Source organism: Athene noctua, chromosome 5 (genome assembly GCF_965140245.1).
Source record: "Athene noctua chromosome 5, bAthNoc1.hap1.1, whole genome shotgun sequence".
NCBI lineage: Eukaryota > Metazoa > Chordata > Aves > Strigiformes > Strigidae > Athene > Athene noctua.
In genome coordinates this window covers 61,077,126-61,100,562 of record NC_134041.1, presented here as the reverse complement: position 1 = coordinate 61,100,562, position 23,437 = coordinate 61,077,126, and the positions used below count along the sequence as shown (strand labels likewise).

General features: G+C 43.2%; 1 protein-coding gene and 1 long non-coding RNA gene across 5 annotated transcripts in view; one reads left to right on the top strand and one right to left on the bottom strand.

The window, feature by feature from the left end:
* Window positions 1-984: 984 nt before the first annotated feature.
* Window positions 985-11,456, top strand: LOC141961170 (uncharacterized). The gene is made up of 2 exons (XR_012633738.1): window positions 985-1,596; window positions 3,156-11,456. It is a non-coding gene; the product is annotated as an uncharacterized LOC141961170 (long non-coding RNA).
* GRK5 (G protein-coupled receptor kinase 5) overlaps window positions 10,676-23,437 on the bottom strand; it is a 165,672-nt gene continuing 152,910 nt past the window's right edge. For all 4 annotated transcript variants that reach the window (XM_074907830.1, XM_074907832.1, XM_074907833.1 and 1 more), the window contains 4 exons: window positions 19,543-19,680; window positions 16,982-17,119; window positions 16,019-16,150; window positions 10,676-15,189 (listed from right to left, as the gene is read on the bottom strand). In XM_074907830.1, the coding sequence (XP_074763931.1) occupies window positions 15,091-15,189; window positions 16,019-16,150; window positions 16,982-17,119; window positions 19,543-19,680 (507 nt within the window). In that variant the 3' untranslated portion in view covers window positions 10,676-15,090. The remainder of the gene's footprint in view (window positions 15,190-16,018; window positions 16,151-16,981; window positions 17,120-19,542; window positions 19,681-23,437) is intronic.

Below are 23,437 nucleotides of genomic sequence, written 5' to 3'. Positions count from 1 at the left end.
GCCAGAGAGCCTAAAGCACTAACCTGAATCCAGCTGATGGTCTCATGGATAAGATCCAAAGCTCTTTACAGCCCACAGTCATTGCTCTGAATACATGCATGCAAATATTTATGGATACTCTAGATGGATATGGATTTCTAGCTCATCAGGGACATCCACAAATATTTGCATGCACATATTCAAAGCATGCAAATATTTATGAATAGCTTGAATAAGCTGGAAACCCTGGAGGCTGAGGGGATTGTAAATCCCCTGTGTCTACCTTCCACAAGCACCAGTGAGTGTGGTAATTACTCCATGGCGTGTGGTGGAGAAGAGGCAGCTCATCCCTCTGTGTGCAAGCTGGGCGCAGCGGCGCAGGGGATGGAGGTGCTGCCTGCTGAATGGCAGGAGATGCCCGCTGTCACTGGGGACAAGAAGGAGCCCTGTGCTCCCAAAGTCCACGATGTACCAACAATTACAACAACATACATTTATCTGTTTCTAGCAGGTGATACCACTAACATACCTTCAAACCAAAACCATGAAGCTGTTTCCCTGACTGCCCGTCATCTATGCTATTTAGGTTGTAAGCTGTTCAGGGCAGCTATCACCTCTTACTGTGAATGTGTTCACAGGTTTGGCTGAAAGGATTCTTGCTCTTGCTGTGGCCTTTTGCCAAATCTGCACTGGTGGCAGTGTGAAGGCAGTGTGTCCCTCTGCAGACACGGCTACACAAACAGCAAGGCTGTTGGATCTCCTTGGATCTTCAGGGCTGTAGCCCATCTCCAACCACACCGAGCAAGCCTAGTGGGGTAGGATTTCTTGGAAGGAATTTTTTATTTCAGCTTTCTACACTGTCTTTCCTGGCCTGTTGATTAACTGTGTTGACTTACTCACTTTTGCCTCGCTGAGCAAAAGCCCTTAATGTTTTGCTGTCAGGGATCCCCAGTCAAGGGCAGTGACCTCCTGGCTGCCAGGTAAGCCGGGTGACACCTTCTGTGTGTGGGCTGTTGATCTTCTCTAACTGCTGCCGTGTCACGGTCACATTAGGCTGTCTGAGATGACAGTATGAGACCTTGTAATCCCTGCAAATTCCCCCCTCACCTGGGCCCTTTGTGTTCACGGTTTGGATTTACTGACCTTCTGTGAAGAGCTTTCAGAGGATAAAAGTGGCATTAATGGTTTGAGGGTTCCAGACCTCAGTGAAGGCATCACCTGCCTACGATCCGTAAGAGAGCCGTGCTCAGAGCCGTTAGACTGTCTGCTGTGTCTGCTGGCACTCAACATCACAGATTGTCAAGGGGCTCACTGGTACAAGGTTATACATTAGAGGAGAACTAGAAGAGAGAATTATTCTGGAATACAGGTTGCTTCCAAACTGTTCTGAATCGTACCGAAATGGAGAGACCTGCCTCAGTGCTGTGCCTGAGAACGTGCTGTATACAAAACTGTAAACCACTCCATTCCGCTGAAAATCCACCTGAGCTGGGACAAGCCCATCTCTCCAGGAACTGCAGTTGCTCTCGTAGGATGATGAAGCAAAGGCGGTCAAACAGTATTAGCATGTGCACCTTGCCCATCATCCCAGAATATCCAGGCTTCCAGGACATTAAGGTTTGTATGCAAAAAATCTCTTTGCAATATATAACTACTACATATTCTTCTGTGAGAGTAACTCCCCTACTTCCTGCTAAGTGATACAATAGTAAGTTTTGGGCTGTGTTTTGGTATAGAAAAGCTTAACTTGAAAGACTTTTACTCTGACACGGGATTAAGTTTTTTATTCATTTTAAAGTTGATTATTGATTATTAATTATTAAACCATTTTTTTTAAGGTTTGGGGTAGGAAGGAGAGAATACTTTTTAGCCACTTTTTAGTATTCTTCAGTTACCTAATTTATTCCAAAAGTACAACCACTTTAGGCAGGGTCATTAGATTTGCTGGGTCCCTTCCAGACTGAAATGTGATGGAATAGTGAGAGATCAAAAATGTGATTACTTTTCAGTTTACATGGCATGTCCAACCCTCTATTTCTCGTTTGCACTCAATGTTTTTCATTCATTACCAAGAGGCAACATGCCAAATGCTGATGATGGAGTGCCCTACTGAGACATTGCAGGGCTCTGAAACCAGATTTGTGGCTGGACTCTTAGCAAGTATCTAGACTTAATTAGCAATTGTCAAAAACTGCATGAGTGATGGCGCTTTTTTTTTTTTTTTATACTAAAGGCATTGTTGGGCATAATAAATGATTGCAAAATGTTCCATGATCCCGCTGTGGCTGTCATCTACATACAGTATAGTCCTTATTGATTTGAAACTAATATAAAACATTTCTTCCTTCAGGCTGAACTGCTATTTTTCAGAAAAAAAACCCACAGCGTAGTATAACTTGATGTACAGAAACCAGCTGTTGCTCCTGGTAGCTTGAGACAGGGTGGGATATCTTGGAATATCTGTGAGAAAGGTGGAAATGGGAGAGCTGTAACATAAAGACACTCACTGATGTCCGTGGGGGCTGGATTAGGCCTTTGTTTGACTATTTGAGTAACTCGGGTATTAAATTGGTTGGTTAGCAAAGAGATGGGAAAGGAGGAAAAATCTCTATACGCATCTATGATATGCTGTGGGGTAATAATACTACTAATAATAAACTTCATAGTTTTAAGATGTAGAAAAGTATGTGAAAAATGCAATACACTGCAATTCAGAGCAGTTACCTGGGAGTAAGGAAAGGGGAAAAAAGAACAAAATTTCTTAGAAGTGAGATCTGGTTTTACCATGGGAAACAGCAGCTACAGGCTAATGAGATTTGGAAAGAATAAACTTGAAGTTCTGTTAATACAGACAGGTGATAGATTCTTTCAGAAAATTAGATTTTTCAGAGAGGGCACCCGGAATTGTAGCAGTACAAGAGAGTCAGTGGGAAGTACGTATGCTCAGTATCGTTTAACCTCAGCCTAATGGACTTCTGTTCCAGAGAGGGATTGGTACCAAACTCCTAGGTCTTCAAGGAATTTGAGTTAAGAACTTAAACCCTTGTCCGACAGCCATTTACTGTATGAAGCCATATACTTAAGCTCCTTTTTCTGCTTAAGCCAACATATTTTAATTCAGATTTCCTTCTCTCTTCTGACCGCATCCTGCTTTTCCCTCCTTTCCTTTTAAACAGTTATCAAGGAATCATTCAAAAACTCCAGCCTTCAACCGACTTTTCCAGGATTTGGAAAAAGGAAAGAGCTTCTCATCACAGCTGAATACTTTTCCCAACAGAGCTCCATTAGTCCATTGCTTGGGAGGCTCTTCAAGAGGCTACTTGAAAGGCCACCCGACACCCAGCAGTGGCTTCCATGACAAGCCATTGCAAGAGTATTTCAATGAGAGGCTAATGGAGCTCAGGAACTATGAAAGTAAGAGGTCAAATAGGAAGACAAAGGGATTTGCTGATAAGAACCAGAACACCTTCCTCAGCCGCAGAGGATCTCGGCGCAGAAGCAGTTGCAGTGCTGTGGTAACGATTGGGCATGGCAAGGAGAGTGAAGAGTCCTGCAGCTCAGCAAACCAAGACAACACAAAAGTGATCCAGTGTGACGATCAAGAGGACACCCAGAATGTCCTGGACCTCTACAAGAGTGACTTCTTGGACATTTTGACAATGCACATCGCTGGTTCCCTAGAAACATTTGTGCAAGAAAAATGATACTAGAGCTGGTTACAACATTTCATGTAGTCCTGAAAAGCTGGAGGAATAGTTCCTGTTCAGCACCATTCTGACTTACATAGTTCATGTATGTCAGTCCACTCTGGCACAGAAATGTGCTTGTTTGTGGGAGAAAATAGTCTCTCATTTTGTGTTCTTGATTAGCATTGCATATACTTGCTTTCAATTATTTTCTGCAAAGAATCAGTATAATTGAGACGTAGTTGTTACTTATTTATATAGGGAGAGCAGGGTTCTAAATACATGCACATATTATTTGAATTCTTAAATTGCCTTAAAAAAAGGTGATTAGTGTCAGAGGAGCAGCTTGGTTTCCTACTGTGCAGTTTGTATTAGCTAATCTCAAGAAAGACTGTTATGTTCTGCCTAGTTACTTTGCTTTTTTTAAGCCTCTTGGTATTTATTACACCTCTTTGGCCCGACTCATTTATGGTGATGTTTTGCACACATGCAAACAGTTGATAAGAAATGATTGTTTTTCACTCATTGCCACATGTAATCACCAGGTGGATCCTTGTAAGTGTTTGATGCATGAAGAAGCAAACACAGACATAAGTTTTAATTTTAAATATGATCGGCCGCTATGGTTACATATGCAGACTCAAAACCCTTTGACTTAAAAAGCACTACAAGGGCAAAGAGGGCAAAATGCTAGATTTAAGTGAGAATAATGGAATTATGAAAGAAGGTTCCTTCCCTCTTTCCTGCTGTAAATATGACAACAACATAGCAAATTCCTAATGTAATTTGAACTTCAAATTGTTTATTGTATTTTAGTGTTTATCGTGGTCATCTAAGTCTACAATGCCAGCTGCGGCTGAATCTTTTTATTAAGTGAAATGTCAATGTCTAATTCCACAGTACACTGACTGAATATCAGACCCAAACCAGGGCAATTATTTTAAGCTTCCAGAAAGAACTCCTACTGCTTGTGGCATCACTGGCAATAAATTCCTCATTACAGTGTTAGTTGATGTTTCTCTCTTTGCTTTCAGACTGGTTTTCATGTGAGTTGACAAGTAAGGCTGTGCCCCTGGCTAGACCTTGTCCCTTCCAGTGCTGGTTTCTCTCCATCACTTTTATATTCTTGTTCCTCCCATTTCTTCAGCCCTGGTGAAACTTGCCCCACGCTGTGTCTTGCCCCTTCTGCAGTTCATACTTTCCCTCTTCCCAGTACTCACCTGTTTGCAGAAGTATTTCTTCTACTGCACTACCTCCTCAGCTCTTGGGCCTTGTATTTCTGTCTTCCGGAGTGTGTGAGTGAATATATGTGGAGGAGAGAGGGAAGATTAAGGAATCTTTCACATCCCTTCTGCCAGTCTCCTCAGGGAACAACCAAGAGTTTCCCCACGAAAAGGGAAATGAAACATAAGACTCATCCTATATCCCTTCCCCAGTCGTGGGATCAACAGGATCTAAGGAAACAGAGTTGGGATACTGAGAGCTCTCAGTCCTTTGTGTGTGGGAGAAAGCTTTATATACTTAGGCTAAATTAATTTTTCAGAATTCACAATTGCCCTACTGCTGCAAACGGAGGGGAGCAGCCAATTATGTGAGATTTTCCCTGAAGGAAATATTTTTTTTTAGATTTAAATGAAAGTCTGAAACACATAATGTATTAGCAGATGCCATAGAGGGGATGCATCTGGTTTTCATTGTAAATCTGCCAGAGGTTAGTTTCTCCTCTAGGAGTGAATACATAATAATAACATATTATTATGTGAGGGCATAATAATAACAGTGCACAAGGACAAGGGAACAATATTAATGGAACACAGGCAAGCTTAATTCTTTCTTTCCTTAAGCATGTGGCTTTGCACCCTTGAATGTGTGCTTTTGAAGTTTAGTTCTGCAAGTCACTTTCTACCTACAAGCTTTTTAAAAAAGGCAAACTGCCTGCCTTCCTAATCCTGAGATTGTGATCACGATCACACTGCAGTGACCCCAGACTAACAGGTCTGGAGCATCCTGAGCCTCTCTGCAGACCTCTGCCATATAGGCTAACAGAGGTACACGGAGCCTTGCACTGCTAGGGTGTTACTGATGTTTGCAGGAGAGGAACAAAATTTCCTTGAATTAAGAAAAAAATTAGCGGTGATAAACTGTAATTTAAAGAAATAGAAAATCAGGTAAAATTTACCCAAGTGACTGTAAATGGTCTATTCAAGGTGCTCAGCCTCTGCGGCAGTTACTCTTCTCCGCTCAAGATAGGTCAAAGTACAAATTTTTAATAGGCCCTATTTTAATTTTGTTTTTTACTGTACACCAATTACAAAATAGAATTACAAACCCCAACAAATTAGACTCTGACTTGGTAGAAACTTACTGTCTCCTCCCCCAGAAGCACCCCATAGACCCGAAATTGCACAGTCAGGCCCATTTATGGTATTTCTCATCTGTAAAGCACCCTAAGGGATTAAAAAAATTGACGTGGTTTTTTAAACTGGCTTTCCTTCAAAACTGTGTAATGACTTTCCTCTGAGAAGCTGTGCATCTCATGTCAGAGATAGTAGAAAAGTCTAAGGAAGATTACATCTCCCCAGAGGGAACGTATCTAGATGTTGCTGTACAGAAAGGACAGAAGTTACAGAGAGACCAAAACCACCAAGAACTGTCAGAGAAGGAATAAAATCTCAGCTCACATCCACTCAGATTGTTAAAATCTTGTGAAAAATGGCTTGGGTTTGTTTGGAAAGTGATAATAGGCATGACCTGAATTTCTGTAGTCTATTACCTTAGGTTTGACTGAGTTTAGCTGTTGGATGTAGCTGCTGCTCTCATGCAGATAATCTGTTTTCACAATGTTCTTTCATTGAAACTTGATGCAAACACTGTTTGCCATCAGCAGTCTCATAAAAATATTCTTTATGCCTCTTCGAAAAATCCTTCTTTCTCCTCTTAAAGAAAAAGTACTGCACCGCTTTCCTCGTGGTGATTTTGCAGCTACTCTTTGTTTTAGCTCTTTCTGTACAGAATACTGAAGAGCACACTTGGTTGGCTGCTGCTGTTGTTTTCCTTCTCTAAACACTTTCTCTCTGCCTAACTTGAGCTTAGTTAGCCTCTGTAGGGCCTCATAAATCAGACAGTGCTCATCTTAATAAAATAGTTCATGTCTTCTGAAGCCTGTGTCCCTACTAGTGATTCTGTCATCCTTTCCTTGAACTTAGTTTTAAGGCTGTAAAGAGTTGTGTTGGCTGACAGTTTGCAGTGCAGAGGAAGCCTGGGGATGGGAGGATGGAAAGCAGAGGAAGGACATCTCAGGGGAAGCACAACCTGCTTTCAGATGAGAATCTGAACCTCCACACTGTGAGAAACCTCAGTCCCCTCAATCTCTGTGAAGATGCGGTGGGACAGAAAATACCAAAGACAGCAATATGAAAACATGCGAAGCCACAGAGGCATCTAATAAGATATGGGCTGCATCCCACTCTCATTGTAATCATCTTTAAGATCCCAAGAACCTGGGGAAGCTCTGTTTGATTACTCACCTCATTAAAACAAAACATACAGTTTTCATGTATTTAAATTAAGGAATTTATTAAAAAAACCAAACCAAAACAAAACAAAACAAAAAAAAAACCAAGCCAAAAAACCAATCAAAACAGTGGTTTGATCTAGATACAGCAGCACTGTGACGTTACTAGGACATTATGTACGAAGAATCCAAGCAGCCATAGAACACAGAAGCCTTTATCTTCAGTAACAATCTCAAAATGAAACTAGCTTCATCAAACAATGTTAAAGATCTCCCTGGAAAGAGAAACAAAACCAAACAGACCCTCCCCACCCCTAACCCTTTGGATACTAGAATGATTTTTTTTTTTTTTTTTTTACAATACCAACAGCCACTAGCTCTTCTAATTGAGAACACTTGCTTTAATTTATTACAAAAATGATCTGTTGACTCAGTTATGAAAGACAACTTTTAACATTGCTTTAGAAGTGTCTGCTCCTCTTATAGACTACAGTATTAGAAGTGCTTAAAAACATTTAATCCTGGATATGCTCTTGAAATTCAGTCAGAAGGATATTCTGTGTGTGTCTATATACCAAATATGATTTTTAATTTTTAAAGCAGGTGAAAAGACTAACCCTAATATGAAACTGCAATTTCACAATTTAATTATTAGTCGGATATGGGCAACCACATGATAGTTCATGAATTTTTTAGGTCTATCTACATTGCTCAGAAACACAAAATAAAGTTTTTACAACTTTCACCTTCAAAAGGCTAAAACGTTAAGTCTTTTAGAAGAGTGTCCAGTGTTTAAAAGAAATGCAATTAAGGGAGACCGCATTCAATATGCATGAAACGTAACTCGTTTGAGCTTGCTAATAAACATATCTGACAGCTGCATGTGGGGTGATGAGAAAGGAAAACACATTTGTCATCCAGCCACTACCCGAAATGTTTCTCCTCTGGGAGCGAATCTTCTCTACAGGACCGCTGATTCTCTGGAAAACATGGAGCTCCTCTTTGGAGGTTGTTGATCCCAGGCATGTGGTTGCCTCTTCTGTTTCCATAGCTGGGCAGTGAGTTGACCCAATGTTTGCCACGGATGCATCTCTGTGACTTCACACAGCATCTCACTTAATTGCTTCCTAGGGATTTGTTTGCGGGCTTGGCCAAAAAAGTTGAACCAGTGAATGTTATTTTGTTCCCTTCCTCGTAACTATTTATTTCCAATAGAAAAAAAAAAGAGGAAGTGTTTGTGTGAATGCTGCAATTACTAGTTAGCTCTTCAGTAAGAAGTTAATAACATTTGCACTGTCATCTCATCTTCTGTTGGAGATGTCTTTACAGAAGCGCCGTGCGTTCTGTTGCAGTATCTCTAAGGAACTAAGACAAATCAATAATAAAAAAGAGCCCTAATTTACAAGAGTCTTCTCCCTAGTCATGTAAATAAGAGCAGCTATATTAAGCCTATTTCACTTAAATAATAATACAAAGAGTTGATATTGATCTGTTTTATGCACAGACTCCAAAGTGCTTCCTATCGACAGACAGAGCGCATCCCTCCATGTTTAAGAGCAGAAAAACAAAATTGCACAGAGGTTTGCCCAGGGCAGTGAAGAAAAACATGGGCAGAATAGGAACACAAACCACCACTTCTGGCTCCAGTACACAAACCAAGGAGAATACATATGTGCCAGCAGTAATATTCATTTTAGTGAATAGGCAGCAATCTGTTTAACATTATTTCTTTCCTAAAGCCCATTTGTCAGTACACTAGCTTAGCTGATCCAACTGCAGCAGCTTGTATTTGTATTATCACAGAGACGTTTGGGGGAGGTAAGCATATAATACTGTAGCATACTGTTGGCTTTCACCTTCTTTGGTGGTTTCCCTAAAGGAAATAATTTGCAAAATTCTCTAAACCAATGTATTTCTCTTTTCTTTTTGCAGTTAAGGACAGAAAGTTATTACCAGCCAGCACAGCAATATTATTTAGTATAAAAGAGATTGTGTCCTGCCCAGCACACAAAAGAGACAAATTGTTTTAAACTTATACAGACCTTCAGCTTTAGCACAAGGGTGTTAGTCATTATTATTCTTAGTCCAAATAGTTAGTAGTATTTTAAATTCCAGGTCATATTTTTGAAAAGCTTGAGATAGACAACTCTGAAATCTTCTGTTTTCCATGGAGCCACTGATTCTGCCAGACTTCACTGCCAGATGTACCCCCGGCAGCCTGGGACAGACCAGGACCATCCTTGGGCAGGAGAGCCTTTAAGTCTGGATTTCTGCTGCTCCTGCAGGCCACTTTGTGCTTCATGTTACACACATGGAGGAAGATGGTCTACATCCCAAGGGGCAGACTAACCCAAGGATGTTCTTTCAAAGAAAAGTCCAGTATCTTCAAAGCTTGTATGGGAAATGCACAGAAACGCCTGATGAATGATCTCCTCTGCACTGAGAGGCTTAATAGGTGAGTATTACAAATATGAAATGAAAAAAAAATAAATCACGACTAACTGTGGAGCAGAGGTTAAAACACCCATGTCTTGTCCACAATGAAGACAGGTCCTGCAGCCACCTGTTTCATGGATGTCTGTAAGAAGCAGCTGTGCTATAAGGGTGTGCATTTATTGCTCTTCCAGTAAAGCCTCCACAGGTAACTCCCGGCTGAGGCTCAGATACATGGGAACAGAGACCTGTGTGATGGCTGTTCATGAAGGCTGACTGGATACCTACTTGCCTCATCCAACTGTTCCATCTAACCCTCACAGAGGCGACGTTGTCTTCCAGCCATGGGACAGACCCTATGCTTAATATGACCTTGTGTGTGCAATTTCCAGGTTACTCAAAAAACTGGGAGCAACATAGGATGAACCAAGGAAGAACGTGCAACAACGTATGGTAACAACTGCCAGTGGACACTTGCTGAAGGCATACACATTGCGGTAGTTTTCACACTGTCCTCCAGAGCTCACAGCTTGTCTGTCTTCCTTGTCCTGCCCATGGTTTTATTAGTATTACAGATTGGTTTCCTGGTTTTCTTTTTGGCTGAGGCATCTCTGCTGAAAACGATCAACAGCAACTGGATTTGAAATGCGAGGCTTTGATGGATGAAGCAAAGAATTCAAACTGGGTCCTGAGGTCTGACATTAAGAATCAGTGTCTTCGAATCAGATGCTTTACTGGGTCAGCCAAGTTTGATTTCCTACTGCTGATGACTCTTAGCCATAGTTTCTGGGGGAGGGGATGACTGTAAATCGAGGCGGTATCAAACTGTTTTTACAGCTAGCTGGTATTGTCTCTGAACTGCCAGTTACCAGGCATCCCTAATCAGTAGGGCCAGATGAACGCTGTGATATTGAATTCTGCAGCTCCCTAATGCTCAGTTTGATCTCCAGTTCGGTTTGATTATCTTCACACCTTTCCGAGCTTCAGAAGCAGGTTTTTGTTCAGAAATAACATTTGAGCCATGGCCATTCTTGTAAAAAAAAATCTCTTTTTAGATAATCTAGGTCAAGAGTGCACATGTAAGAGTTTATTATTTGTTTTTTTTTTTTTCCTTCATTTCCATTAAAAGCCTCTCATCCAACCAGAGTGGAAAAAAAATGCTCCAAGTCCTAAGTGAATCTTGAGACACTGTAGAAAATTAATAGCCAACAACTGAACATAAAAGCCTGTAAACTAACTATTCTTCATCAGACTACTCAGTAAAGATTTAAAAATAAAAAACCTGCTTGCACAATTCCGGATCAGATTGCAAAAGATTTCTGATTCTTACAAAGAGCTAAGTTTGCTCATCTGTCTATCTAAAACAAGTGACCAGATCTGAACACGCATTTTTTGGAAAAAATTTGTATTCTAATTGGAAAGGAGATATAGAAAATTAATCACTCTGGAAAGCTATTGAAGAACTACTCCTTTCTGTTCCTTTGTTATCTGCAAACCCACCTCAAAAACTATTCACTTGGAATCAACATACTAAAAATCCCATCGCAAATGCTCTCCAAAGTTGCACAATGAAACCATACTTTGGGGTTTTGTTTTTTTTTTTTCTTCCCCCCCCCCCCAGTTCTTGAACACCCACGGCTCCCAGTGCCTTTTAAATTTGGCTTCATGGAGCCAAATGCCAAGTGTCTGTGGAAGCCCAGCTGTGCAGGGACTGCCTTGGCAGGGCGTCAGCCCTCAGTTCTGGGCTCAGATTGCACCTGGTCACACAGTGGGAGTGAGAGGACTGTGGTTCTACTCCAGTTCTGAGCGCAAGGTGAGCTGAATAATTAAAAAAAAAAAGAAAAGAAGTAACAAAAAAGAAAATCCTGCAGGTTTTGTTGTTGGAGGCAAACCCTGACTTGAAGGTTCATTATCACTAGTGATGTGTGATATTGATTGAATCGTTCAGGGCTTGGGTACTGAAGGAGTACATCAGTTCTGCTGCCCCAGCATCTTAATACTGTTTAAAGTTTGTCAGACAGCATAGCAACACTTTAGGGATGGGGCATGAAATCTCCATCAACTGGTCTTGTTTTCTGTCTCTCCCTGTACTCACTCACTGCTCCCAAGGGGCTGGGATCCGGAGGGACTCCATCCCAGGCTTGACGCTTCAGGTGTGTGTAAGCATCCTTCTTCCACACCATCTTGAGGATTCAGGATTTCTAACCCTAGAATAATGTCCTCCAAGTATCAGGACTCAGCGAATGCAGCTCTTGTCATTCGAGGACTTTGCACTGTCCCTGTGTCTCCACTGCTAGAGTCCTAGAGGTGCTGAGTAAGGAACTGTCCCAGCTGAAAGGAGAGCAGGAGAAGGCACATACGCTATCATTCACTGCTGTCATAAACAAGTCATCCCCACTAGTTAAGGCTGATAGCATCTGAGAGATATAAGGCCTTCTACAATTTATATTTGCAATTTGTTCACCAGCTTCTGGTAAGGGGTTTGTTGTTATTAGGGTTTTATTTCCCAAGTGGGAGACTGCAAAGAAGGAAAATTTCCTCTTCATATTCCAAGTTGGTAACATGTAGGAGATGAAGCCCTTGGGCCACAGCTGCAGATTTATCAGATTTATCCAATGAAATATTAATGGGCTAAGCTTTCCCCAACTGTCTTTTTTCCTTCCTCATGATAGTAGGTAGCTATTATCTATTTCTGATGGGCAAATATGTTTGTCTGCGAAGTGATACAATGGCAATAGTGGAAAAGAAGAGCTTCGTCTTTCACTCCATCCCCTTCCAGCACCCTCTTCCCCTAGCATCAGTGTAGAGGATGAAATCAACTGAGGGTGCACAAACATGCTGTGTACCATACTGTCAGAAGGTGATGACGTCTTAGAGTGCTAGAGACAGACAGGAGTTGCACAACTTTGCAGCTCTCTAAGAAAAACTAAGATGTGTGTCTTGTCTCAGGGATACTGATACACATCAGTTGTCTGCCTAAGATCTGCTCCTCCACTTCTCACCTACACTTCTTGCAATCAGGTGGAATCCCACATGTCATTGAAGAAGGCCTGTGAAAACCTCCCAGAGCTAGTAAGTCTTTGTGCAGAGCGTGCTCAAGGGACTGATCAGATTCCTGTTGACTCAGGCAGCTTTATGTCAGGCCATGAGAACAGCACTGGAGGTTAACAGCCCTGTCTGTGCATAGTGGCTTTCACCTCTACAATATTACATTCCCCTCCTGTCAGGAAGCTGAGACCATTATAGATTTAGTTTATAGTTGATACAGAGAGAGAAAATGACACAAAATTCTCATCTATTACTGTCTCACTAAAATCTTGCATCTTGTGCAGGATCTGCAACGCCATCATCTGACATGGGAGAGTGGCTGAAGTTCTCCCAGAGCACCACCAATACAGGGAAAAGGCATTTCTGGACCACACTGATGTTAAGGAAAAAGAGGAACAAGTTCTTGGTGATATTACGGCACACTTGCACAGCTCCACTACATGTCTACTAATGACCAAGAAACCTGGAGGCTTTTGAAAAGATGTGGACTTGCACCTTAACGTATTTTACTCCTAATAAAGGAGCCAAAGCCTCATCTTCTTTGCTTGACTTTCCTCTGTCAGTTGCTTTATGCAAATCCTGTCTTTGTTCTGTCTCTCTCCCTCATGACCTCAAACTTAGTACGTAATTCCTGTGTCTTTCTCACTTAAGAGATTTGCCGCTACTAACCTTCATCATTTTTCCCCTCTGCATTGGCCAGATAGAACATACACAGGATAGACTGATGAATTTTGGCTGTTAAGACTTCCACTGGAACAGTGCTTCCTTGTACCCTGGGATTACTGCACTACTAGCTAACAGGGTTTTAGAAACACCAGGCTGACCTTCAGGTGTTCCTGATGACCCAAATGTGTAAAATCATCAGTATACTCTAGCCAACATTGTAAAGAGCTCGGTGAACCAACATGTTTTACAGAACATGTTGGGCTGTAGAGATCCTGTCTGCACTTTGGGGGACAAAGGTTTTCCAATTCCTGTTGAAGGGAAGTAACCGTATGTTTGATCTGATGTTAATAATAATAATAGTGGCATATTTGAGAAGAGCATGATTCTGATGCCTGAGGTACTGCTACTGACCCTGACCAATCCTGTTTGTACTAGTGGGAACAATGTTTTTGTCAGTGGTTGAAGGATCCCGGACAAAGGATGATGGAACCAAAAGTGGGAGGTATTATTTCGTAACTGACATTTTATTCCATTGAGGACCTAATTGAGGGGACGAGTCATAGTGTGTTTGGCATGACACACGGAAGTACTCTAAGTGCAGACACAACCTATAGGTTCTGCTACTGCTCAGAAGTAGCTCAGACCTGAACCTCCACAGCTCTGCTCTAGAACGCTGTCATGAATCTCATGGTCAGCACAAACCAGACTACTGAATTTCTCTGTAGCTACCTGTTTGATATGAGCAACTGTGGAAGGGCCTTGGACTTTTGACTGCAGCATGAAGATCACTTCGAGTTTTGCTCTCATTTCAGCGGGTGCAATTTTCAAGTCCTTGAAAAACAAATGGTCATTTGCTTTCCTGGTCACCTCTCACTCAATTTTGTTCCTGCTGTCATTAGAAACAGCACAAAAACTAGCAAAGGACTTAAAAAAGGGTTCCCTTTCTAACTAAAAAGTTTTTGATGAGCTAACAATGTAAGTAAGTGCAAATCTCAGCTGTGCTGGTCCCATGAAATCACAAACCTTAGGCATAGCAAGTAGCATTCTTGAATGCATCAGAATCTTGTCTTTTAGCATTTAATGCGAGACATTACAAACTAATGAGGAGGAGAAATGTATGCAGTGTTGCTGTAAACCAAATATACAGATGTAAAATAATTAAGAATAAACTGTTCCATAAAAATGCATGTCAGTAAAACCCAGTCTGATAAAGTGATTTATGAATAATTTTCTAGAATTACTAAAAAGAATGATTTCTCGTTTGAGGCTCTGGAAGTCTTGAGTCACATTTTTTTTTCTTTTAAAAAAATGTCTTAAAACACATGGCTTTACAGCTGCTGCTTGGAAAATATACACCTCCAAAGTCTGACTTTCATTTAAATACAAATGTACAAAATGTAAACTGAGACAATAGAGAAATTTACAAAACTTTTCTTTAAAAATAATAAAGACAAAATTCAGTTCTAGTATGATGCTATTTAAATACGTGCAAGTAGTCATGTTCATTGAATTTCTATTGCAATGTTCTAAATAGACGAATTTGATTCACACAGTCTTGAGTGCCACCTCCAAAAAACAGACCTGAGTGGAAAATTCTTCTTAAAATGCGAGGCTCCACTGGAAGGAATGGATAGAAAATCTCCATTTTGGGGAGATCCTTTTTTTTTTTTTTTTTCACTCAACGGTGGAGGCTCTCTCATCCATAGAAGCTCCATAGATTATAGTGGAAGGATGCAACATGTTGTTTCATAAACTGAGTTGGAACTAGCTGCTTCCAGTGGAGTTTGAACTTACGTGATTTGAATTTATGTGGTGATTTAAACTTGCCTTTGAATTTGGAGAACTCTTTGAATTGTTCTGATGCTGTAGAGAGAGGAAGACAATGACTATTAGATTCCCAGATTATGCCATGCTTTCTTTTAGTCCAACATTGTTCATCTTACGGTGATAATGTACTGACTGGGCTGCGAGATTTTTGTTTGAAGATCTTTGGATGTAAAATATTCTTCACTTTCTTACCTGTATTCTCTCTAGGTCAGGAGGACCATGGCAGTTCTTGAGGAATGCAGCAAAGAAGACTCACTCAGGCTTCAGGAGTCAAATCAATTCACTGCAAAATGTCAGTATCTGCTAAATCTGACACTAATACAGGGGATACCTGCCAATGCTCAGGCATGGTTTGAACCCTACAGAAACAGATTGCTCTAAGAATGTTATTTAGATTTGCAAGTGGTGCCATGGTGCCTTGTGAAAGCTGTACATCACGTATTATCTGATCTGCTCTCTTCTCTAGCATCTTGGTTTCCTCCCATGACTACCTCACTCAAAATTTGCATTTTCTTTTTTTTTTTAAACACATAAATCAAGGATTTTCACAAAGAACTTATTAAAACCATATAGCCATTTCAAAAGGCATTTCAGCATACCACTGAAAAATAGGTTGGGTAAGAAGTTTTCAACTGCTGGAAAGAAAGGTGATGAACAACACTGGAACTTCTGGTTGTAAAAAAATCACAAGAGGCAGATGGGAAACTTGGGATATGCAGTATTAGTCAGGAGATCACCGGGTAACTGTGACATCCAGCCCTCTCTAAGATGCACTGTCTTCCTCCTAGCAAAAATACCACCAGGACATGGCTGTGACACAGGGCATCTACGGGAGTTTCCTTGTCTTAGTCATAAAAGATCTCACCTGTCTTTTAAATATTCTTTGTAGCAATCCTTTCTTGGGTGGCTCTGGGGGGTAGCTTTTGTTTAGGTCTGGTGAAATAGTACCATTTGGTCCAAATACATTCAGTTCTTTGAAACACTCTGTTTCTATCATCTAGTGGAATACAATAAGAAAGAAAAAAAGAAATTTTACATCTGAATTAAATATATTCCAGTAGTGCTACGTTGTTCAAAGTCAGGATCAGGACCAGCAGCTTTAGCAATATGTTAGGAGAGTTAACAGTTGAATTCCTGCTCGTGGCTATAGAAGGCGAATAGGATGTATGAAAAAGAGAGGCTGAGTTTGCTCTGCATGTTTGCACATCAGTCTTATTAGAAATTGCCCCATAGAGCTTTCTGTTTTTCTTTAGCACTGTGAAGAATATTGGGTAAAGATGGGCATACTCAAAAAATCCCAGTTATTAGCATCTCTCTGACTAAGTGGATCTGTTGTTTGATCCAGAGTTGGATTATGAAATCCACTGCTGGCTGTGTTTTGATATCAAACAGAAACAAAGACCCAGATCTATAAACCCTGGAGCAGTTCCAGGTCCAGAGTCAACTGCTGTAGCTGGTACGCGCTGCAGGTACGAGACAATGGGTGAGATCACGATCACCAGTGGAGGAGCTTCCCACCAGGACCTCCAGCCATCCCACGGAAGTTCCCGAGAGCTGTTGTCGAAACACCTCTGTAGAAGTCCAGGAGAAGGAAGTACAGTAGGATTGTTGCCAATTTACACAAATATGCAGAGCCAATAGATACAGTCACCTGAACCTGACATCTGTGGTACATTATAGATCTTGAAAGAGGCCATTTGTAACTTATGAAAGCACTAGAGTCTGGAAAGTTATCCAGTAGCTATATATTACTGGAAATATACAGCTACTCTTAAACCATCTGTGTTAGGGGTTTTATTGGAGTAATTTTACTATGATACATCCTTACCTCATTTTGCCATGGAATAGACACTGATCCTGTGGAAAACTTGGAATAGAAATCATCATCTGTTTGGTCCAGGTTAACTCCTTTCACTGTGGAGAATTGCTCGATGTCCAAGACATCCTTGCAGTATACTGCTCTGGGCTACCTCAGCAGAAAAAAAAAAAAAAAAACCAGCAAGAGAAAAAACATTTCTGAGTCTGACCATGTGCTTTCATTCACAGATTCAGTCAAGTGAGAACGCCTAACAACAAGTGACTATCTGCATCCTGCTTCTCTAGACTTGCTCTGGCCGCTTGTTTATCATCAAAGGCTGACTTTGCTTTAAGCATGTTAAGCTTCCCACTTTGAAGTCCTTACAGCATCAGCGGAGCCAAAGTAGGTTTTAGTCATTCATGTAGCATATGATTAAGAGGTGAGGGGAAAAGGACAGAAAGAACAAGAGAACAAAAATCAAATCCTTCAGCAGTCTTTTGTTTTGGAGGGGGAACAACAGAAAACCAGAATGTTTATGACTGACGTGTTGGAGACAGCTCTGAAAAGGGACCTCAAGTGTCCTTCTGCTCAGATAACGGCGGAGTTTGCAGCTTAAAAGTGTAAAGGAATGTATGCTAATTGCTAAAGAAAACAGAAAGGGTTTGGCGTTTTTCCATTGTTTTTATTAATAGCTCAGCTGCTGGAAGCTGTCCAGAATCACCTCTATTAACTCTTTTAACTTGGCTGCCTTTCTTCAAACAAATAGTCAAATGGCTTTGCCTTTTTAAACTACTTAATTTTCTGGGATGACAGAGACAGGACTCTTTGCAGTGACGCTGCTTTTAGCTCACACTCCAGCAGTCAGCCACAGAGAGCAGACATAGTCATCACTGGCTACCTGTCATAGTTAGTGTGGTCATCGGCACACCTAGAGAGTTCCCATCAACAACCCTGTGATGTGCAGGAATAACTGAGGGGTGGCTTGTGGGACTAGCCTGACCTGCTGAACTCAAGCACACGTTGAATCCCACTATCTACACATGGTGCCATGACTGCACAGCCCAGGGGTCCAACCGTGCAGTATTTCATCTAGATCTGAGCAGTGTGACCAAACAAATCAAGCTGATTCCTGACGGGAAGTTCTATTTGCTGGAGGCTGCATCCCTCTGCATTCCTGACAGCTGCAATCCACAACATTTTTGTGGAGACAGAGTAGTCTAGAAGAGGACGGAGAGACATGCGTTGGATTACAACCTCTGCCATTGGCTATAGAGCTTTGGGTGATTCAGCTGACTTCAGTAAAGCCTTGGAAATCTATGGGTGAAGTGCCAAATAAATTAAATTAGGGGCAGCTCTTGAGTTCCCAATAAATAGCCATAAAAATTTATGTGCCCCTGCTTTAGCAAATATGTCTATAAGAGGTGCCTTCTAGGCCTTACATGCCACAGTTAAGCTTTTAATACACTCTGGCGGATCCCAAATTTGAGCCCAGAATTTTCTAATTTTCTACATCAGAAAGAAATAGTAGCTTGTCTCCTGTTTCTTCCCACTAAAGCAGGTCGTAACACCAAGGGCTAATTGGCAGGAATAACTAGGCCGCATAGTAAAATGTAAAGCAAAACCAGAGCAGCTAAAGTAAACTTTTGTAGCGTTCAAACCACTTTGGTTTGCTTGAGTTTGCAGCAATGTGAATGAGAGCTGCCAAGATGTTACTTTCCTTAATACGTTAAAATGGCAGTGTTTACTTAGAACCATATGGGAACTTGAAGGAGAGAAGGTCTAGCCAGAAAGAGAGCCCTCCAGGAGGAAAGTAATCAGATAACTCCACGCACTGGGGTGGAGACCGATACCACAGAAGGGTGGAAAAAGTTTTGTGATTGCCAATGCAACAAAGAAAAAGTTCTGTTATTGCCAGTGCAACAAAGACTTTGAGTCTGTGCAAGACTGGGGTGTAAACCTGAGTAAGGACTCAAGGTTGGGTTCTGTGCCCATGAACATCATCAAGTTCAAAATGTTCTCTCAGGTCCAAGGCACCTCCTCTGCTCTAGGTGACACTTGATACCTGAACCTGGTTCAGACTCTGTAACAAACGCCTGTTTTCACGACGATCCAGACCATTCCTCAGTTCCCTGAAGCTTTGGACTCTGTAATTCTGATTTCACCCCAGCATATATACCTGTATATCTGTATGCATACATGCGGCTTTCACTGCTGACTGCTCCGAGCACAACCTGGTCCTGAGCGAACTTACTCTCACACTACTACCGTGAGTAAGGGAATACAAAGGTTCCCTGTTTAAAGTTTGGGAACTGAGGCATGAACAGAGCAAGTGGTGCCTCCAGTGTCACACAGGAAGACTGTGGCCGAGTGAGTGGGAAAACACAACGTGGAGGCCCACCCACCCTGCACACACACGTCTACAGGGCAGCTCTCCTCTTCCTCCCAGCCTCCCCACTCCAGCCCTACCACTTATCACATCTTCCTAGGGCAGCTACCCATGCAGAGAGTGATGACAGCTCTAAGAGAGAGAGGTTATTTTAGAAACAAATATCTTGAAAGAGTCCACTGGGGATTCTTCCAACCGTACTTACATCAGGGACAAAGGGAGGATCCAGCATTCCTGCTTCTAACCGCTTGAAATTCATGCTCTTGAAAAAGGGATGCCTCTTCACTTCTGTTGCACCTTCCCCTTGACATCCTAGCCGCTGCTTCACGTCTTTGGTGAGGAGCTGAAACATGCCAAGAGGAGTGGTAAGGATGTCAGAAAAACAAGAGCTACACAAAGATATTTTTATCTCCAGTTGGTTTTGAATGTGCCCAGAGGGAAGTACAGAGGGGAACTGTAATCACTGTTACTTAATGGCCAAAGTTAAATGGATTAGGACTGCACTGTTCTACGTGCTGGTGAAACCCTTTGAAAATTATCTGCTGTAAAGTGTTTACAGTCAAAATAGAGACCATTGCTTGTACTTACTTTCAGTGAATGCTTTCAAGAAGTCGTCTGACATACTCTAATAACATCTATATATGCACATTCCTAAGTACCATGTGCTTTTTCTCAGTTCTTTTTTTTCCTTGTTATTCTTGTAAGAACAATTTTCCTGTGTTGTTTAGGCTGAATGACTTGACTATCAAATTGTACTTCCCTCCACCCAGTGCAGTATATTCCAGTACATCACACGACACATCAGACCAACCCTTTGTGCTCATGGGCTTATCTCTGCTGAACTCAGAGTTTTGTCCATGAAGCCATCCTCAGTTCAGACTTTGTTTCTAGAGAAGGGCAATGCACCACCTCTACCTGCTACAGCCTGTCTCCTGGGTACCTGCAGTGGAGCGATGGACACTAACTGAACTCACACCCTTGGTCGATTAGCTAAGCAGGTCCATGAACACAAACACAGGGGGTGTCGGTCCTGGAAGACCTTGTATGGATGGGCTAATTGTTCTGCAAGAGAACAGTTCAATGGAAGAACAATTCTGGCACAGAGCAGTTGGTGGATGAGGAGACAACACACAGCCAGATCTTCACCAAAACGCCTCTTCTTTTAAATAGTATGTGTAGACTCAAGTAGGCTAAATCAGTGTCTGAGGAGGTCACATCTAAACAGTTGACAAGAGGCAGAGCTCAGCATGCAAATGCCTGGTGCAAAAAGGCCATTATTTGGGACAGGGATGTTTCTAAATGTACCGCTGACTGCAGGCAATCTGCCGGAAAGTGAAGGTTCACAAATTTGTTTCCTTTTTTTTTTTTTTTTTTTTTCCTCTTCCCCCCCTTCCATTCATCTTTGCGGGAGCCTGCATGATGCTCTCGTAGATAGAGGAGGGAAAATACAGCTCCGAACAACAACGTAAAAGCAAACCGGAGATTCCAGCTGCCTATTGAAGAGATGCGCGACGTGCGCTTTAGTCCAACAGAAAACTAAGCCGGCGTTGGGAACACCCCGGCGGGCTTAGCCGAGTCTCCGCTCCGGGGGAAAAGCCTCCTGAGGTACGGGGGACCACCACGGAGGAGAGAAGGTCGCCAGCCCTTTTCCCCGGGAAACCCCCCGCTCACCCCTCCCGGCGCCCCGGTTTATAAACGGCGGCTGGAGGAAGGGGTTGGCAGTGACACCCCACACCCCCCAACCCCCTTACGGGGGGAGCCCGGCGCGGCCCCCGCGGAGAGCTGCGCGGCTGCGGGGCGCGGCGGGGCCGCGGGGGGGCAGCAGAGGAAAGGGCAGCGCGGCCGCGCAGCGCGGCGGGGCGGAGCGTTGGGGCGTTCCGCGCCCCGCGGGGAAGGGTCCCACCAGTGAGCGGCCTCCGAGCGGGGGGGGGGGGGGGGGGGGGAGACAGGACCCTGGGGGGGTGTTGGGGGGACTGGTGCTGGGTGCCCGGGGGTGGGAAAGGCTCCGCCTCGGCTCCTCTTCCCATCTCCAGCTTTTCTGCTCCAAGGAGCTGGGAAGCAGCGCTCTGCCCTCGCCCCCTCCCCTGGGGGGGGGATAGGGGGGTACTGTGCAGAGCAACCGCAGCGAAATGATGAGCAAAACGCCCTGGCACTGCCTGCCCGCGGGGAGGGGGGCATGGGGGGTGTGGTGCTCAGCAGCCACGCAGGACAGTGGGGCGGTTTGGGTTCTCTGAGCATCCCTAGTCCGTGGAAGGGACTGAGCCCTGGGGACCCCCCCTGGGTCATACTCCTTGTACCTGGGAGCCAGCAAACGGAGCTGCACCCCGCGGCGCCTGCCTGGGGCTCCCCGAAGAGCCAAACAGCTCTGGGAGGGGCGGAGAGGAAGAGAAGTGTTCCAGGAGATGGGGTGGGCGATCGGGGGCAGCCGGGCGGCGTGTCCCCGCTCGGGCAAGGCTGTCTGGAGATGCTGCCCGGAGGCTCAGGGCATGCCTCAGCACCCTCCGGTTGTGTTGCTGTCTCAGCTGCATCATCTCAGCGAGGGGGAACCTTGAAAGAACTGTTTGTTGTTAATGTGATGTTGGTAATCTTTGCTCTGGTGTCTGGCTAGAGCTGGGTTTTCTTGTCCTTATCACAGGTTTACAGGGTCACAGCTCTTTAGGCTCTTCTGAATGCTCTGCTACCCCCGGGCATCAGTGGTTTTCTTATCTGACTCCCACAGCCTCCTCAGTTCTGCATTTTTTTGCCTCCAGCCTGAGACAGCAAATGGCTTTGGCAATCAGTATGCCCCGTGTATGCAGAGACCATGCGGCAGCCGGTCCTGAGCAAGCCACAGTGGCAGAGGCCAAGCAGCCAGAAGAGGTACTGAAAAGGTTTGTGGGACCTAAGAGTCTTGGGCTCAGCTCTTTCTGCCTCAGCAGTAGCAGCAGCAATAGCCAGAGAAGGTTGTATGGATTGAGGGATGGGGGAAAAGCTAGTGGTTCTGGCCACAACAGCTGTGTCCAGCGTCCAGATAGCAATGTCCCTTTCTTTCTCACAGTTTCTTCTGCCTCTGCTGCTGCCTAGGTGGTGACATCTGGTATGACTGGTCACCACGACTGGCTGGTTCATAGATGGAGCAAGACTTGAAACATTTCTATGCCTTGCCATCCTCTGAACACATAGATTCAAGTGATACAGCACTGTTTTGATCCAACTCATATGAAAAGATCCTTCTCGGGGCACTTCTCTGGAGCTTTCTTTCCCTGGGTAGAAGGAAAGAGGGATGTTTTGTTTTCAGATCCTTGCATGAGACTTTCAGGTCTCACAGTCTTGAGGCAAGGTTTTTGTTGGTTTTTTTTTTTTTTTTTTTTTTTCTTTTTTTTCTTTTTTTTTTTAAATCCCAACAGGCATATGGATTTAGCCTATGTAAAGAAGATTGCTTTGGAATTTCCAGTCAAGATCTGGTTTGACTCTATTGTGGCTGGGCAAAGAAGGCAGAATTTCTTTTGATCTTCTATTCTCATGTTGAAAGGACTTTCCTGACAGGTGGAAAGAAGAATCAGAAGACAGAAGGACCACTTTTACTACCCATGGCTCTGATACACTTTTGGAAAGGATACCTTGAAGGTCTCAGGAACAGTGCTGATGAGAAGTTGTTGTAGGAAAGGGGTAGATTTGGACTTGCCTGTAAATGATAAAGGAAAGCTTTGTAGTTTCTGCTCTCCAGTCAGCTGTGAAGGAAGAAAGGGGGTTACTTTCCTGTCTGTGCAGCCAGTAATTCTCCTGTCTCTGGACTAAGTGGGAAGACCAAGCTAATTGGGGAATTTACCCTTGCCAAGCTGTAAATGTTAGAAGTGGTTTGGAGTGGGTGGTCAGAGGATAGGGTAGTTGAGGATAGAAAAAGTCTGTCTGGGAATTCCTGGGCTCCTCTGTGATAAACAAGGGAGTATTCAGTAACCTCAGATGCAAGAAGGAAGTCTCTGGAGCATGAATGCAGTTGGTCGTGGGTGGCTGGCCACCGCAGGCTGGAAGACACAAAAGGGAACAGGCCACTGGGAATAGGCTGGGACTGAAAGACCACAGAAAGGAGAGGATACTCCTGCAAAGCCCTGCTGCAGGGG